General features: G+C 30.3%; 2 protein-coding genes across 2 annotated transcripts; both read right to left on the bottom strand.

The window, feature by feature from the left end:
• Positions 1 to 4,971: 4,971 nt before the first annotated feature.
• Positions 4,972 to 6,588, bottom strand: Tsp_06530 (hypothetical protein). The gene is made up of 3 exons (XM_003378523.1): positions 6,221 to 6,588; positions 5,518 to 5,556; positions 4,972 to 5,113 (listed from the first exon to the last, which is right to left on the bottom strand). Exons 1-3 carry the CDS (start codon positions 6,586 to 6,588, stop codon positions 4,972 to 4,974), a joined length of 549 nt encoding a protein of 182 aa, XP_003378571.1.
• A 2,616-nt stretch (positions 6,589 to 9,204) lies between these two features.
• Tsp_06531 (domain protein, SNF2 family) lies at positions 9,205 to 16,163 on the bottom strand. The gene is made up of 24 exons (XM_003378522.1): positions 16,073 to 16,163; positions 15,670 to 15,686; positions 14,209 to 14,577; positions 13,694 to 14,126; positions 13,538 to 13,629; positions 13,376 to 13,466; positions 13,069 to 13,261; positions 12,860 to 12,999; positions 12,674 to 12,784; positions 12,470 to 12,623; positions 12,124 to 12,187; positions 11,863 to 12,053; positions 11,735 to 11,799; positions 11,319 to 11,410; positions 11,168 to 11,259; positions 11,005 to 11,105; positions 10,820 to 10,920; positions 10,571 to 10,744; positions 10,224 to 10,288; positions 10,003 to 10,156; positions 9,849 to 9,931; positions 9,708 to 9,782; positions 9,559 to 9,642; positions 9,205 to 9,331 (listed from the first exon to the last, which is right to left on the bottom strand). The coding sequence occupies exons 1-24, from the start codon at positions 16,161 to 16,163 to the stop codon at positions 9,205 to 9,207; spliced, it is 3,159 nt and encodes a 1,052-aa protein (XP_003378570.1).
• Between the last annotated feature and the right edge of the window lie 1,221 nt (positions 16,164 to 17,384).

Below are 17,384 nucleotides of genomic sequence, written 5' to 3'. Positions count from 1 at the left end.
GTTATTTAAGTTGCTGAAGTTACAAGGCAGATTTTTGTCGTTTTTTACTTTATGAGATGCTTTGTTTAATTACTTTATCATTTAAGGAAAATTATCCATTTTTGTTGCTATGATTTGAGAAGCTCTTAGCAAAGCGAATTCGGAAATTGTTTGTCATACTGGTCAAGAAGTGACTGAACTTGAAGAATATATGAAAAGAATTGCAAATACACGTTTCTGCAGTTCGAAGTGAACAAAAAGTGCATCGCCGTCGGTTTTATATAGTTTGAATTTTTCTTTCCGTTGAAGAGTTATAAAAGCAAAGTGAAACCAGAAACAACATCTGCAAATAACTTAGTGTGATAATTCAGTCACAATATAAGGTTCTGAAGTTGACTGGCGTTGTATTGAATTAATTCAAAAACAATGTCAACTCTTGCAAAAACGTTTTGCATTCAAATCATTTTTTATGTATGCCTTAACTGGGGTAACTCTTGATGATATCAGTGGTTTGCTGAATTTCCTCCATTTTGAAAACTATAAAAATCAGGTTATTATGTTATCTCAATCCCATTTTTTTATAGGAAGAGTACCTTGGAGCGCACAAACCATTTTAAGAAAGAACATGTGCTACCAATCCATTATTGGAAGGTAGCATAATGAAAATACTCCTAACACAGTTTATAGAACTGTGGAGATCGATTACATCCTTAATTTTAGCATAAATTAAACAATGAAAATTTGAAACTTGATACTGGAGACAGTTCTTGCAGAAGAAGAAAAAAAATATTGATCAGAATTACCGGTAAACGGGATGCTTTTTAGAGACAGAATCCCTCGATCCACGCAAATTCAGATTGCCAAAGGGACTATAAAGGGGACCTGCTTGCCAACTTCATCTGCTATGAGGAAAAACCAATGTATCCAGACTTTGTACATGTTGAGGAAGTGATGAATATTTTTTATTACATGTGTGCATCATCGGTGTCACTATAAGATATTTTAAGAAGTCACAAGATAAGTGGATGAAATAACCCAAAGTTACTTACTTCCGTTGCTGTCTCTCCGTGTTGAGAATATTCCTTTATTCCGTGTTTGTACGCTAATAATAAATGTGTAAAGGTATTTACGCACAAAAGTGTATTTCCGTGTAAAAGTATTTAATTGAGTGATCTAGTTCATTGGTAAAATCATCAGTCTTTTGTCGGTAAGTACTGTTTTACTACTACGTAATCAGGAAGCGATTCAGTTTTGATCTCTTGACGAATTTTTACACTACCTTGTATGAAAAATCAAACCAAGCATTTGTGACAACAGAAAGCTGTTGTTGTAAACGCTGCAATAAAATTCAGAATGAAATTATGCGAATAAATCTCGTTTTATTTTTAAATGACTTTGCATTCTAAATGAACTGAATACTCTACTATTTGTGTGATAATGACTTGAAAACTGCAAATCAAAGGTTAATACAAATCAAATAATGAACAATAAGCATTCAAACAATAAATAAACAATAGCTAAAAATAATTGAAAAAACATCTAAATTTTGAAGATTTGCTCATTTCAACAATATTATCGCGCCTGGGCGAGCTGAGGAGGAATACATTGATTGCTTGCATAATTTGTTAAGACGTTTTCGGAAAATTCGACTGAAGAATAAGCAAGACAAAAGTTTCTTCAAACCCATTATCACATAGCTTATTAGAGAGTGTCTGGACAGGAGAAGTATAGACGACATACTGAGGAATATGAGTGAAAGAGTTTTAGCATTTCTTTTGAATTGCTTCTTCTTACCTTCGTATAAAGCATCACCAGAGTAATGATAATGAAGAAGCAAGTCAAACGAGTTGCAAAACTTTTTCAGATCAAGCAGTTGTTCATATCTGTCTGTCGCATTGAAATTTAATATTTGAAAAGCATTTTATTTTGCATATCGACACAATTAGAGGAACAGTTTGGGCAGTCTCATCTCAAGAAAATCCAAATAGCCATGAGTCACCGTCTGTAATAGCTGGACTCTTATTGAACCTAATTATTGTGTGACTTAATGATCGTTGTTAGTATTTTAGTGCAATCATCTTCGATCAAGACTAAAATTTCGAACAAAAAATATTTCTCATCTTGATTCATCTATTTGTTTATGCTCATATTTATAAAATGTATAACATTTTCAGTTTGCACTATCAGTGCTGGATCATTGATATTTTATTTGTCATTTTTGTTTTTATAATCTTAAAATATTAAATTAAAACACTTTTTATAAACTACGCTGAAATTGAGATGAAACCTATCATGTAAAGTTGAAATAAAAATAAGAAATCCTAGCAGTTTCTCAATAGAATAAAAATAACTGTAAAAATACAAATAAATGAAATCAGGGATGTCGTTCGTTTGAGTTTACCAAAACATCAGCCGAAATATATGAAAATTCAATTTCATCACGTCAGTTGAAAAAGGAAGAATTTTTATTTTCAAGTAATGAATCTGGCAAGTAAATGCAATGTGCAATATATTGTGAAACATCAGAATTCGAGCACTGCGTAATTAACTGTATTACATTGAAATGCTGTATTGCTATTGATTATTATTATTATTATTATTGCTATGAATGATGACGCAAAACATGCGTTAAACATGCAAAGAGAATAAATATCTTTTTCATTTAATTAATTTATTTTGAAAATATTTTTGAAATAATTCTCATCAAAATAATTTTTACAATTTATTAAAAATGCTATTCTGAAACTAATTATTACAAAAATAATATACATAAGAAAATAAAGTTTCACTTTCATAATTTTTCTTGGTAGATTTTTATTCCCAAGGTCTCCAGCAATGATTTGAATTTTGAGTATGCTGTGGTTTTTGGATTTGACATTTCCCATCTTCTGACGCTTTACATTTAGCCTGGGTGGAAGTGTCAAGATTCAACTTCACGGAAGTATTGTCATTTTTGGCTAAATCTGCTTGGCACTCTGTGCAATTTTTACAAAATTCACGTACATCTTTCACCATATTTCTCCAAAAAAATCTGGAAGAGGCTAACCTAAAATACAATTAAACACATTACAAATTATAGTAATGAACTTTATGAATATTAAACAAAAATTTTTTAAAACAGTTACAGCAATAATTGAAGATTTTTGCTCAACAATTTTTCTTTAAAATTTTGCATGCATATATATATATATGTATATGTATGTATGTATGTATGTATGTATGTATACTGTGCGTTATATCAACACTGAGCAGTAAATTTACGAATGAAATATTTATTTATGAAGAGAAAAATTATGCATGTGACGAAATTATAAACTGTTTTGCATACTCAATAAATGACGTCTTCTGTTTATCAGCAGTGTTTTGTTGATTGTAAAGTAAAAATAAAATTACTATTTCCACTTATTCACAATGCATATGTAAATAACCAAAGAAGTTGATTGAAATTACTGAGATAAATTTAGTAATGAGATAATTTTAAATTAATTATATCAAAAAAATGAATTACTTATGAAATAACATTGGTAAATAATCATAAAAGATGCCATAATTTACAAATGGAATGTTTAGAAACAGAAAAGTAAAAAGTCAGAAAATTCAAATCATTCCATTTATTGTAATGAATTCAAATAAAATCTCAATTATAAAAGGCTAAGTTGGTAATAAATTTAAAATAGGTTTTATATTAAACTTTTTAAATGTCTCATCAAATAATTGCAGCATTTAAATAGCAATAGCTTCTGAATGCATTTCTGATGAGGTCAGTTGTGCGAAATTATTTTGAAGATACTTTAAATTTATAAAATGAATCAATTTTATGAAGTGCATTTATTTCATCAAAGAATTAATTTAGCAAAATAAAGAAATCCAATAGCCGCTTGAATGCACTAGAACGTATGCTGAAAATTGATCAGTTATAAAAGCACAATACCTTGATGGCCATGTGTTATTGTCTGAATTATTTAGCTGTAATGAATGTAAAAAGCAGTTCATAATAATATTTTAATGTAAAAACTGGAAACATAATAAAATGACACTGCATCGTCATGAATAATATGAAACACAGCTGCTGCATGTACACATTGTTTAAATGAAATCTAAATCAGTTAAAAACAGATTCAAGAGAGCAAATTTTAAATTATTTGTCATAAAATGCTTAATCGTAATTGATGCAAAAATGTTCTTTTTTCTGAATGTGTTATCATCGAATGATTTTTGTTTAAGTTAAAGTGATGAAAACTGCAGAACCGGCAAAACATCCATGTATCATTTTGCAATTTCAATTTCAAAACGCTTAAATTGAGAGAGAAATGATGTTCAAAAAATAAATAATTGCAAACAGATTTTTAAAAATATTAATTTATGAAAAAGATAATTTTTTAAAATTTATTTTCAAAAAGCAATGAAAGATTTCAGATGAGCTTTAGAGAAGATATGAAATTGCATTTCAACGATTCATATGCCAAAAGCAGCGACTCTAATATGCTTTCTTTGTGTTTGAATAAATCTCTGTCACTTCTTCATGCTTGGATGCTTTTCATGCATACACTGAATCATACAAAAATGATCATACACTGACAACAATATTATTCTAATCCCAATACACAAGCTTCAATGGGAAAAGGATATCTTTAAATCGAAGGTTTTAATCAACTCAGTGATGAATTTAAAGAAAAAAAATTGAAATTAAATTGATAATTGTTGCGCAGTAATGTTATAAATATTTAAAATTAAAATTACAAAAAATACAAAAGAGGGAAAGCTTACGCGAAAAGCTTATTCCATCCAACATGCGGTACTGTCGGGCCACGCCCGTGCAGAGTTTCTAACACTTTAAGTTTAGTTTCATCCCCGCAGACGACAATTCTGTATCGTACAACTTTTTTTAACTTGCTTCTATGCATTAGCATGCCATTTTGAAGGCAAAAATATCGGTCACTGCTTCGACGAACCATGCGTTGAAGTTTTTTCCTGCCTTTGGCATCCAAATTTTCAGGAAACCGATTTTCCATCAATATCATCATCAAATTTTGATAAAGCTGAATATCCATTGCAGAACAGCAGCAAAAAACAAATCATGCAAGCACAAACTGCTTGTTTCGTCAAGTAATAATTTCTGACGAATGAGAAAACGCTACAAAAAATCAGTGATTAAAAGTTGTTATTACAATGCTTTATCCTATTGCAAAATGCAATGTAAGCAGCGTTTGCGCAAATTAAAAAGTTGATTTTTGAGCTGCCTATTAGAACAGCTGTTGCTTACATACTGCTGTTATTTCAGATTTTTATTCCGCAAATGTCTTGCTATAAACGGAAAATTGTTCAACAATAAATCCCACATGCCAGCCGCAATCCTCCACCAGATCGGCGGTTCCAATCTGCAACTTCGTCTCATAACACACAATGTATGCAAATAATCAGATTGAACAATTAAATGTAAACATATTAAGAAATATATATTGATATTTGATTTGCCCAAATTATACGGCATTTTCTTTAATTCACAAATTTGATTAATAGAAAATTTGTTTTACATACTTCAGTTTCAAAACATCCACCATCGCACAATGAAATAAACTGAATAATTTACGTATTTTATAATGTGCACGTTAATGTTTGAGCTATTTTTAGATTTTAAGTTAAATATATTATTTCAGTTTAGTGAAATTTATTACAAGACAGTAATAATATCCTTTTAAATTAACCCTTTCAGTCCTGAATTATTTTTCCCTGTCAGAAGTATTTGGAAACTTGAGGAATGAATGCTCTTAGGGATGTGATATTGTACGAGATGTGTGAGAAAAAATAACTGGCACGGTTCTAGTATTTTGAGATGTATCATATATGATACTTTGGGCTGGTGATGAACAGTGTCATACATGATAATGTGAATTGTAATCGTCATGTTTTCACCTTTTTTTCAATTCTCTTGACTTGTTTGTTATCAGCGCTATTTATTTGCCTTTATTGAGACCAATTACAATACGGAAAATATACAGTACGGAAATTTAATATAGTGGGAAGTAAAATTTTGTGTTAGCCAAGTTCAGTATATTAAAATTATATTCTACGGAAGTGATTAAATGAGGTCTATTTATAAAAGAGCTGAAAACACTTTCTTGTTTTGCTCAAACACTAAGGTGCGTTACATTTTATACAATATACAAGAGATACTTTTGAACAGTAACGACATCTTTTTCACTTTTTTCCTACATCTGGCCAATGCGCTACCTTATCTTACTGCGCATCATGCACAACTGGCGGCATTGATCTTGCCTCGGTTGACGTGCTTGGCTCAGCTACTTCTTCCATAGTACTATCCCTTCTACTTCTCTGTCGTGATATAACCGCTTTGTTTGTAAGACAAAGTGATTCACTTATGCTGATCACAAAGGCCAGTAAATCCATGCTGTCCGTTTTTTGCCCAAAAAACAGTTCATACACTCTTCGATACAGCAGCCATCCGTTTGTAGCTGCAATTACAGTAACCCAAAAAACAGCTTTCGTCCAGTTTCGGCTTTTACGATTGACTCTATACAGACCAGAGAGCATGTTGTTTAAATCGACACTTCCCATATGCATGATATAGTTGTGCACAATGGAAGGCATCTTACGTTTGTAATTTGCTCAAAAAATTTATCTTCTTAATAAATAACTGAATCATAACACCATAAACGAATATGTTTTTATTAAAATTTACTGATTTAGAGAAATTGTCTTTTTTTTCTTAATTAATCAACAAATGTTTATGCATCGTAAATTTTTTGAAATATATCATTCCAGTTTCAAAGAATTGGTTCATCTTCTGGAGGTGTGCTTTATATTTTCTTTTTCAGTATTCTTGGCTTTTTGGCCTACTCTAGTAATTAGCTATGATAAAAAAAATTACTCAGAGTTTTCAATAGAATGTGAACCCATCCATACAGAACAATGCCTCTCGCCTCATCTATAACACATTCCTCATTTCTTATGCATAAGTTACTTCAGTTGCATCTACCTCTTATACTAGTTGTACTAGTAGTAGTAGTAGTAGTAGTAGTAGTTGCAGTCATCTACAGTTGGTAGTATCCTTCATCCTTATGTTTGAGATCAACAGTTGACTAATACAAAAATTTGGTTTATTAGCTGGCTTGTCGGATGGATTTTGCCCAAGTCAAGTAGAAGTTAAATTTCAACCTTCACATTGTTGATAAATGTTGATTTGCCACAGATCCTAATAATTATCCCAAATTAGATATAAATCTGCCTTCTGACCTAAACAAGCTAAAGTTAACTGACAGTGCAAAGAATATTTCAGTAAAAAATTTTGTAAGTAAATTAATAACAAGTAGTAAGTATAACAAAAAGTAAAAAAGCAAATTGAGATCAATTAAAATTATTTTCTTTTCTAGGTAGGCTTTTTAGGAAAAAGCTTATTGTTCATACGGTGTTATTTTTACGTTTTCGTTCGTTCGCTGTTTCGAATAGATAAAATTAAGAATGAAGATATCAAAATTTTTTAAGCAAACAATATAAAGTTGAGAATTATTATGTGTTTTGAAAATTTTCATAAATTCTTTTACTTTTTTAAAAAATCAGTACCAAATAAAAATTACTTCAGCTCTTCTACATCTCAACATGCAATAATAAATAACGCACTTAAAATTTTCAATTCACTTGTTTGCTTTTTTCATATAATCAGCTTTGTTTACTGTTGTCACACGTTTCACAAAAATAACAAGATTTGATTGTTTAAAATAGAAAAATATTAAAATGTGCCTCAATAATATCGTGACAAATATTGACTGCGCAAATTTGAGTTCTTTTTTCAGTCGAAATGTAATTTAATTTAACGTAGTTCAAAAGTGTTTTTTCATCACGGCACGCCACTAGAATTTACGCACTACTGGAAAAATAAATTTAAAAAATTTTGATTTTTTGATGATCAGAATTTTAAACCTGAACAAGCAAACCCACGCCCCATTAAATCAACAACGCTGCAAATAATCATATAACCACAATAAATTGCAGGTTAGCAATAAATTTGGACTGCAGCATGACAAACAAAACATTGCATCCACATTTATTGTTCAGATATTAAAATTTTTACAGTTAGAAAACGGTGAAGAATATTATTAGCACAACGAAACGACTACTAAATATATTTTCTCCTGTGGTACCCCCTTTAGAATTTACAGAATATTTTCACTTGAAGTTTTTCATCAATAAACAGCATTAAATTATTATTGATTGTTATCCATAAAGAAAAATGAAAAGTATTCAAGAATATTTATAAATATAAATATAAATATATATATGAAAGCATTCATCATCATATGCTTGAGTTTGTCAAAATTTTTAAAAGAACAAATAGCAAGCAATCTATAATCATCGTATAATGATAAATAATAAATAAAACTAATAATGATAAATACATAAACAAAATGCAGACAACAATTTCTATTTTTGATTATATTTTTATGTACAATTTCGTCATTATTAAAAAATACATCACTGCCCACTGCTTAAAAATTTATTTATTGAACCTTTTCAGTGAACGGTATACTTTTTTTGGCTGCTTTTCAGGAATAAATAAACTGACTCCATGTGAATAAACAATTCTGAAAATTCCATTATAAAAATAACTAACAAATAAACAACTGAAACATATTTTATCATTATGTTAGAGTTACAAAAGTGTGCTGCAGTTGGCATTCCAACAACTACTACAGCAGAATAGCAAAAAAAATATTAAAAAAATAATTTTTTAAAAACACTGTCATTACATTTTGCTATTTCAACTAGCATTCGTGAGAAATTATTTTCTGCTAGTCTGATGAAAAAACAAAAAACCATGAAAAACAACAACAAAAACGGTAAATAGTGTGCAGTGCAATGTGCGATTCAGGATTGTTGAATGACGTAAGGCAAATACTGCCTGCCCACGAGGCATCAATTATAATGCACAAATCAATTAATAAAATAGTAAATAAACATTTTTTGCTCAAATAACAGCACAAAGTAACAATCTGGTGGAAGTAAAATATTTTCATTTTCATGGATTCACAAGATAGAAGACGGTCGAAATTGTTCGACATAACTTTTAATTCAACACACCCCCTTTTCCACAAAATTGTAAATAATTTCAAACAAAATATAAAAAATTTAAAAATTTAAAAAAAATAAAAACAACAAAAAAAATACTTCAACATCCGCATTATGCGTGTCAATCGTTCTGAGACTGAATTATTTTTTTCGTTTCAAAAAACCCTTCTGCATGACGGGCTTCACTGCTGGATGTTCTGAATTTTCCAAATTGAACAAAAATTTCCAATCGTTCAGTGACAACAATCGTGGATCTTGACGTGCTACTCTACAATTCAAATACAAAAACAAACAATCAATCAAATTATTATTATAATTATATTATAACCCAATATGAAAACTATTCTCTTCGAGTAAACACTAAAAGTGCAATTCAATGCACATCTTCTACACCGTATATATATATATACATATATATAAATCGTATACAATTTAAGAAATATTTAAAATAAATAACAGATTAGCTCTTGCTAAATCTACAATGATTTTAATTACCCCGAAAGTACACTTTCCGCCAATGCCAGTTTTTCTTCTTGCAATTTCAGAACTTTTTCTTCTATTGTCCCAGAGCAAACGGTTCTGGAAACACAAGAAAAAGAACACGGTAAAATATGAAGAAGAGTAAATTTTCACGGTTAACTAACTTATAAATGACAACATCTCGCGTTTGACCAATACGATTGATTCTGTCTGAAGCTTGCAGCTCTTGAGCAGGATTCCTGATTTACAGAAAAGAAAACGAACGATATCGCCTTTTTAGAACGTTTAATATAATACAAACTCACCAATGTAAATCCATCAAAAAAAGATGATTGCCGCCTGTTAAATTCAAGCCAACTCCACCGGCCGTTAACGACAATAACATCACCTGAAAATTAAAGGGCAGCTTAAAATTTCCAAAACCGGCAACCGACACCAGTGCAAAATAGTTGTTATCACCTCTGGATCCGAATCAATTCTGTTAAATTTCGCCATCCGTTCACCACGTTCTTCATTTTTCAAACCTCCGCATATGCAAGTAAAACTGATACCTCTCTTCTTCAAATGAACACTTAGAATATCCAACAGCTTTACCCACTGACTGACAATCACGCTAAAAACAAAATACAACATACAAAAAATATAATAAATACATGTTCAAATGTCAACGATCAACTGACAATTTGTTTCGAGGAGTTGTGGTTGATTTTCGAAGAAATTCAATTTTCTCCATGACAAATTTCACCTGAAAATAAAATTGTCAATCAAAAATGCGTCAAAACATCTTACTCAACATGCAAAACGACGATCAATTAAATTAAAGCGAAATTAACAAGCATAATCGTTTTTATAACTGATAATAAATTGTAATACAACAATCATTACCAAAAAGAAATTTATTTTTCTACTAAAAAGTTACCATATGAAAAGTTCAGTTTAAATTTTTTTTCTAGTTTAAATAATTTATTAATATTAAAAAATGATTATTCATTTGTAAAGATATAGAATAAGAAAATGACCAACTCACTTTGGTGCTTACGAAGGAATTTTCAAAAAGTTCCCGAACACCAGTTTTTTCTGTATTTTGCTCACCGATGATATCACTGACATCGGGAAATTCATCAACCAGAGACATTTCTTGCAATCGTTCTGACAAATCATGCTCTTCTCGATCCATGCACAAAGCATCAATGTCAACAGCCTGTAGAAATATTAATTTTTCTTCTTTTTACTTTTATTGAAAAAGAAATGAAATAATAATAATAATAATAATAACCTCTTTTGTCAAAGCAAAATGACAACATGCTTGACGGAGGCGCAACAACATTACAATAATTTGCATTCGTTGCTTTTCTCCAGAAACTTTCATTTTTGCATCTAATATAAAAATATATTTGATGTTCAATGCAAAAAACAAACAAACAACAATAATAATAATAATCTTGCCTGAAAACGGATTACGATATCCTTCAACAGCACCAGTGGCCTTGTTGGAATTGTGCGCAGGATATACAAATTTATGCTTTTGCTCTTCATATTTTAAAAATTCTTCCACGTATCGTCTTCACATGGACCAATGTAAAAAATATTATTATCATAATGCATATGATGAATTTTTCCTCACCTTGTAGCAGTGAACATTTTCATATAAGTAGTCTCCTCTTGTTTTGACAACTTCAATCGCACAACCGAAACCGTTTTTGGTGGAAGGCTTACCTTGAAAACAAAACAAGAAAAAAATTGCTTTTTAATTAAAAAATTTAAAAAATTATTACTATTGCCGAACCGGTGACAGAACATTTTTGTTCCTTTGTTCTGCGTAAAAGCATACTTTTAATCAGAGAATTCATCCGCTTCTTCGAAGATTCTAATAATAATCAACGACATTAGTAATATTAACAACTGATAACCATGATTGCTTCATTTAAATAAAAATCTCCAAATTCAACTTATGCTCAAATTTTTCATCTTTTCAAAATGGACTATCATGGTCTGCATTGTTGTTGCACATTGCAGAGTGAAAAAATTTCAATCTCACTGATGTACAATAGAACCATCATCATCATTATTACGAACAAAAAAATAAAATTTTACAAAATAAAAATTAAAACTCTCTTAACTAAAACTATTAAATGCCACATTAAAACACAGATCAATAAGTGAAAACTAATAATAATCATCAAAATGTTACCTGATTTCGCATCCATCCAGGTTTTCCAAACTCGCAGATCGTCGAAAGGTTCACAACGAAGAAATCTGAAATATTTTTATTCAAAGATTATAATTCATAAATAATATAAAATAATTTTTTTTCATTACTTTATCAACGAGTACAAATCTTTCAACTGATTCTGTATTGGAGTTCCAGTCAACACCCAACGATAAATACTGTTCAGCTTGCAACATCCGATCGCTGCTTGTGTACTGTGATTTTTGATAGTGTGCCCTTCGTCAAGAATTATGCGCTCCCAAGCAATCTGACCAAGCACAGATACTCTACTCGACTCTTTCTAAATTATTATTTCAAATATAATTATTGAAAACAACAAAATGGTTCAAAATTATTCATAATTGACATACATCCTTTCCCAGTTCACTCGATATTGTGCCGTAAGTAGTAATGACGATATCATATCTTGCGAGACTAAAAAAAAGAATAAAATTGAAAAAACAATAAAAATATTTCAAGTTTATTCTCATTTTTTTTAAATAAAATTCATTACACTGCTGCAAAGCTACATTTATCATGTTAAAATTATAAATAAAACAATAAAATATTCCTTTTATTCACATAACATTCTATAGAAATTTCTACAAATACATAAATATGAAAATTAAGCAAACAAAATCATCATTAATATGCAGTTGAAAATTAAATTTCAATTAATTGAAAACCGCTCTGTAAATATGAAATGGAACAACTCACTTTGCGGCTACTCTTTCTCGGTTGGCTCCGTGAAAAATTTTAACACGAAGTAAGCCGGAATTGACACGACTGTTGATTTCTCCATTCCACTGTGATACCAAAGAATTCGTGCATACGACAAGAGTAGTTTTGGATGGAATCAAGTTTTCTGCTTCTGAAATTATTTTAATTTTAAAAAGAAATCGTTGTTTTAAATTTACATACCACAAAGATCGTTCATGTGACCCTTGGTGAATTCTCTCGTGTCTCTGTTGAATTTCTTGTACATCACGAGACTTATCATTGATAATGTTTTACCAAGTCCCATGTCATCGGCTGAAATAAATTATTTTTTTTAAATTATAATATATTTAAATTGTTACCGCAAACTGTTTTACAAATAAAACATACCTAAAATTCCACCTTTTGGATTTTGTTTCTCTCTCCACAAGAACCAAGTGAGCGCTTGACGTTGATGTGGCATCAATGCTACACGAAGACCGTTCGGGTCGGCTGTTTCTTCGGTTTCTTTAGGACAAGTCTTCCATGCCCTGTTCAAATTTACATTAACACAGAATTATACGAACACTGCTGATAAACCGCTTTAAAAAATATATTACTCGTGCAAATTGAAAATAACATTATATGTCAGCTGACGAACTTCCACCAGTCGATTTTTTTCAATTCTTCCAACAAGGTTTCTTGTAATTCTCTCAATTTCATTATTAAAATCTTGACCTTCCTGTTCTGCAGATCGCTTTAGCTCTTTTTCGACTTCCACTTCATTTGCTTTTAATGAAGCAATTTGCTTTTCTAAAACATTCAAATTATTGTTTATTGCTTCACAATCAGTTGTTCATAAATATGATCATTATTCTATACATAACAATAAGTTTTATATTTATTATCGTATTGAAAATGTCTTACGTAATTCATCGATTTGCTTCTGCGTTGATAACATTGTTGTAATTATCCGTGCACCTTTATCAGGCAAACTGTTTCGAACTTTCAAACTCATCTGAAATGCAAACAGCGATAAAAATGACGATATAACTTTTATTTAAAAGAGAGAATAAAAAAACCAAAAACCTGCAATGCATGCAACATCCTCAACGCATCATTCTGCTGCTTCTCCAAGTCCGCTATTTTACGAACGCCTCCACTCTGACTGTGTGAAGAATCTAAATTATCATTATGATATTTGAAATTATTAGCTTTTTGCTTTCAAATTAACACACAATTCACCTGTTGATGAAGATTTATCAACACTTTTTTCTGAATCATTTGAATGCGATGAAGCTATATCAACTTGTTCTTGTTTTTTTTCATGATCTTTGTCAGTTTGTTCACATTCATTTTCAGAATCAGTATCACTGAAATTCAGCATATTTTTGCGCTCTTTGAAAATAACAAAAGAGGATTCTTCGTCAGAACTAGAAGATGCACTCGAAACAATTTCTCGGTGTTGGGAATATTGAAGCTGATCTCGAAAAATATCTTTTTCCTCGGGCGATGAAGAACCATTCTCCTTCTCATCTTCTGAACTCAAAATTACGACTCCAGAAAATTCTTTCCGGTCGGGATGCGCTGGCAATATCTTCTTCGTAGTCATGAAAATCTCACTTCGACTTCGATCATCAGCTTTTCCACTTACACCAGGGAAATAGCTTTTGTATTTCTAGTAGACGAATGGTTTAAAGTTCAAAATTTCCACTAGCTCTGGATGATAATTTTAAAGAAAAATAAAATGCAATATTCACCTCATTGCTGAAAGAGACACCGTTCGCAGATTTGCTTTCATCTATACTTTCCATAATGACTGTAGAACCGACAATGTCTTTTACCTTCTCTGGACTACAGACATCACTGCATTTGGTCACCGCATTTCGCTGTTTCCCATCAGAAATTGTTTCAGTATTTCCTGAACTAGCAGCTTCCAGATCTCCCAATTGACCGCTATCATTATCTGATACTATTTGATCAAACAAAACAGATCGAAAAGATGGAATAGCACTGAGTTCAAGATTTTCTATACGTCTAGATCGAGAACCTGTCAGTGGGGTGCTGTACAAATATTCTTCAGAGATTTCGTCAGAATCTGAAGAAATTTCAGCCATATTTCCACGAATCTATAAATTTTACAATAAATAATACGATATGTTATGATACCATTCGAAGAGACGATAAAAACTAGTTTCGAATAGCATCGAAAAACAACTCTTTTCTGACAGTTCTTTCGAAATTCACGGTTTACACATTCCTCTTATATATATACACAATGCGCATTTATAAACAATCGGTATGATTAGCGACAGAATTAGGGGTAAGTCTGCCGTTTAAGTTCTGCTAGAAATAAAACATACGACATGCAATACACAACTCTAGACAAAACAATAACTGTAAAAATAAAACACAACTAAAGTGTTCTACAAACAACAGCTATACAAATGATATTGAACAATCGTGTGCACAATTAGTTACAACGCAAACACTACGTTTTGAAATATAACCTTGGTAAAAGTAAAAAAAGAATTTTTGTCTTGCATTTCTGCAAATTTCATTTTCAAATTATATCCTATAATCATAAAAATATTTAAAATATATAAATATTTCAAATAATGCATTTCAATTGTATTTTAAGAAAACAATATCACAATCAAAAATTAATTGTTTTTTAATCATACAATTATTAAAAATTATACAGACAATTAATTTTTGCATTTCTACTGCTTTTCATCAATCAACTGAAGCAATATATTTGAAATAAAAATGAGCACCACCGTGATAAATCAAAAAAAAATTAAAATATTGCAGTGAGATACAATGCAAAATGTCAGAATACAACTTCAAGCCATGCATATTAAACTGAAAAAACACTAATCTTCAATAAACATTGAAAACTTTGCGTTTAACGCGCGAAAACAAACCTCAGCGCTGAAACGGATTCAAATTCAAACTAAGAAACAACATCGTTTGAAATTCAAAATTTCAATTTCAAAACTAAAAGAAATAAACAATCTAACCTAGTCTCAAACAGAGCAAAGAGATGAAGGTGCCAAAAATTCAAATAAATTTCTGCTATACCGGCTGCAATCAAAACTGCATTTAACAGTCTCAAAAGACAACTACTACAGTACATATTCAAATTTTTCGAATAAATTACAGTAAGAAATGGTTAATTTTCAAGATAAAATATTCAAATGAAAAAGAATTTAATATACATTATAATTTACACAATCTAAAAATATTAAAAATAATAATAATCTCAGTATTTATAATTTCTAGAAATATATTATCAAAATTGTTATGCAAATGTTTTATAAAATTCTTAAACTGCTAATATAACCAAGATAACTCAAATTAAATAATATACTTTATTGATAAATATGTTTTTAATGAAATTTTCAGAAATATAAAATTAAAAACATTTCCCGCAATAATATTGTTTACTGTACTTTTCTACAGTATTTTATATAACTTGCAAATCTTGTATAGTATTGCTATTTTATTTGTCTTGTTTCTTCTGTCGTTATTGTCTGCTGTGTGTTTCATTCCTGATGTCGGTAGCTACAAAACGTAAATATGTTACTCATGAAATTTTTTATGATATGGTTCTTCCCGAACCTCCAATGTTTATCGCACGTGTTATTTCAAATCGTGGAAGTAATTTGGTTGAAGTGGAAACTGCGTCTGGAGAAACATTTTTGGTTAGCATGCCAACAAAATATAGAAAGCATATTTGGGTTAAGCGTGGAAGCTACGTCCTGTGTGAGCCAATAGAAGAAGGAAAAAAAGTAAAAGCAGAGATCTTCCGCATCTTATTCAACGATAACATTGAACATATAGTACAAAACGGTTTGTGGCCAGAAGTGTTTCCTCTTCCTTTCAAAGATCGGAAATCCAAAAACGACGTTTACGAACTGGATCTACCTCCGTCCGATTCAGATTTTGATTCTTCAGCTGACGATGAAGAAAATGATGAAGAGGAGACTGATGAAGATAGTGAACAAGTTTCTTCTTCACCTGATTTATCGGATCAAGATGACAAATGAAAACTGCCTGTTATTATTATTGTATTAATTGTTAACATTATTGTATATTAGTCGTTGTTTATGTTATGTAATAAAAACTTTTTTTTTGCAAATTTCGAAAGTTGTTTCTTTGCACATATTCTAAGCGTAAAGGCTTAATTCCATGGAATTAAGCCTTTACGCTTCTTTCCGAAGAGAAGGGATGAAATCAAAATTCAAACAAATACTTTTATTTTAGCATTATAAATAAAAATAAATTTAAGTAATGATTATATAAAACATTCTACATTTTAATGGTTTTTCTAGGTAAGTCTGGTTGATTAGGATTAGGCTGAGACAAACGAAATGCTTCAAGTTTCTTTCCTAAGTCGTAAAAGCTCCATTTATTGAAGCTGTAATACTCCTGAACTTTATACGACGATGGTGTGAAATTTTTGTTTTTTTCTAAATCATACATAATTAAAAACAAAATGATTCAGATTAAGATTCAAACTTTTGGGCATAGTTTCTGCATGCTCGATTCCTGAAGTATAGGTTGATGAATTTGCTGTACTCGATTGCCATAACATTCGAAATAACGTATCTCTAATAAATAACTGGATCTTCATAGTGATAGACTAAATTTAAAGCTTATTAATAAGCTGAAAAATTATAAAAATAGTAAAGTGACTACATTATTGCATTATTATTATTGAAAAACTATCTTATTTACCACTGAAATATACAAATATTTGTAAATGAGGCTAATTTCAGAAAAACGCAGAATAAAACCATACAAACAATTTTCGTGCATTTTAGAACTAATTATTGTAATAAAAGACCCTCTTAAATTTTCAAATAGCAATTTTTAATGCTTACATCATTTTAAATTCTTGCTAGGAAACAACTTTTTTACAACATAATTT

This window comes from Trichinella spiralis (genome assembly GCF_000181795.1).
Source record: "Trichinella spiralis strain ISS 195 chromosome Unknown Scfld4, whole genome shotgun sequence".
Taxonomy (NCBI): Eukaryota; Metazoa; Nematoda; class Enoplea; order Trichinellida; family Trichinellidae; genus Trichinella; species Trichinella spiralis.
Note: the sequence above shows the minus strand (reverse complement) of the source record. Positions and strands in the feature narration are given on the sequence as shown.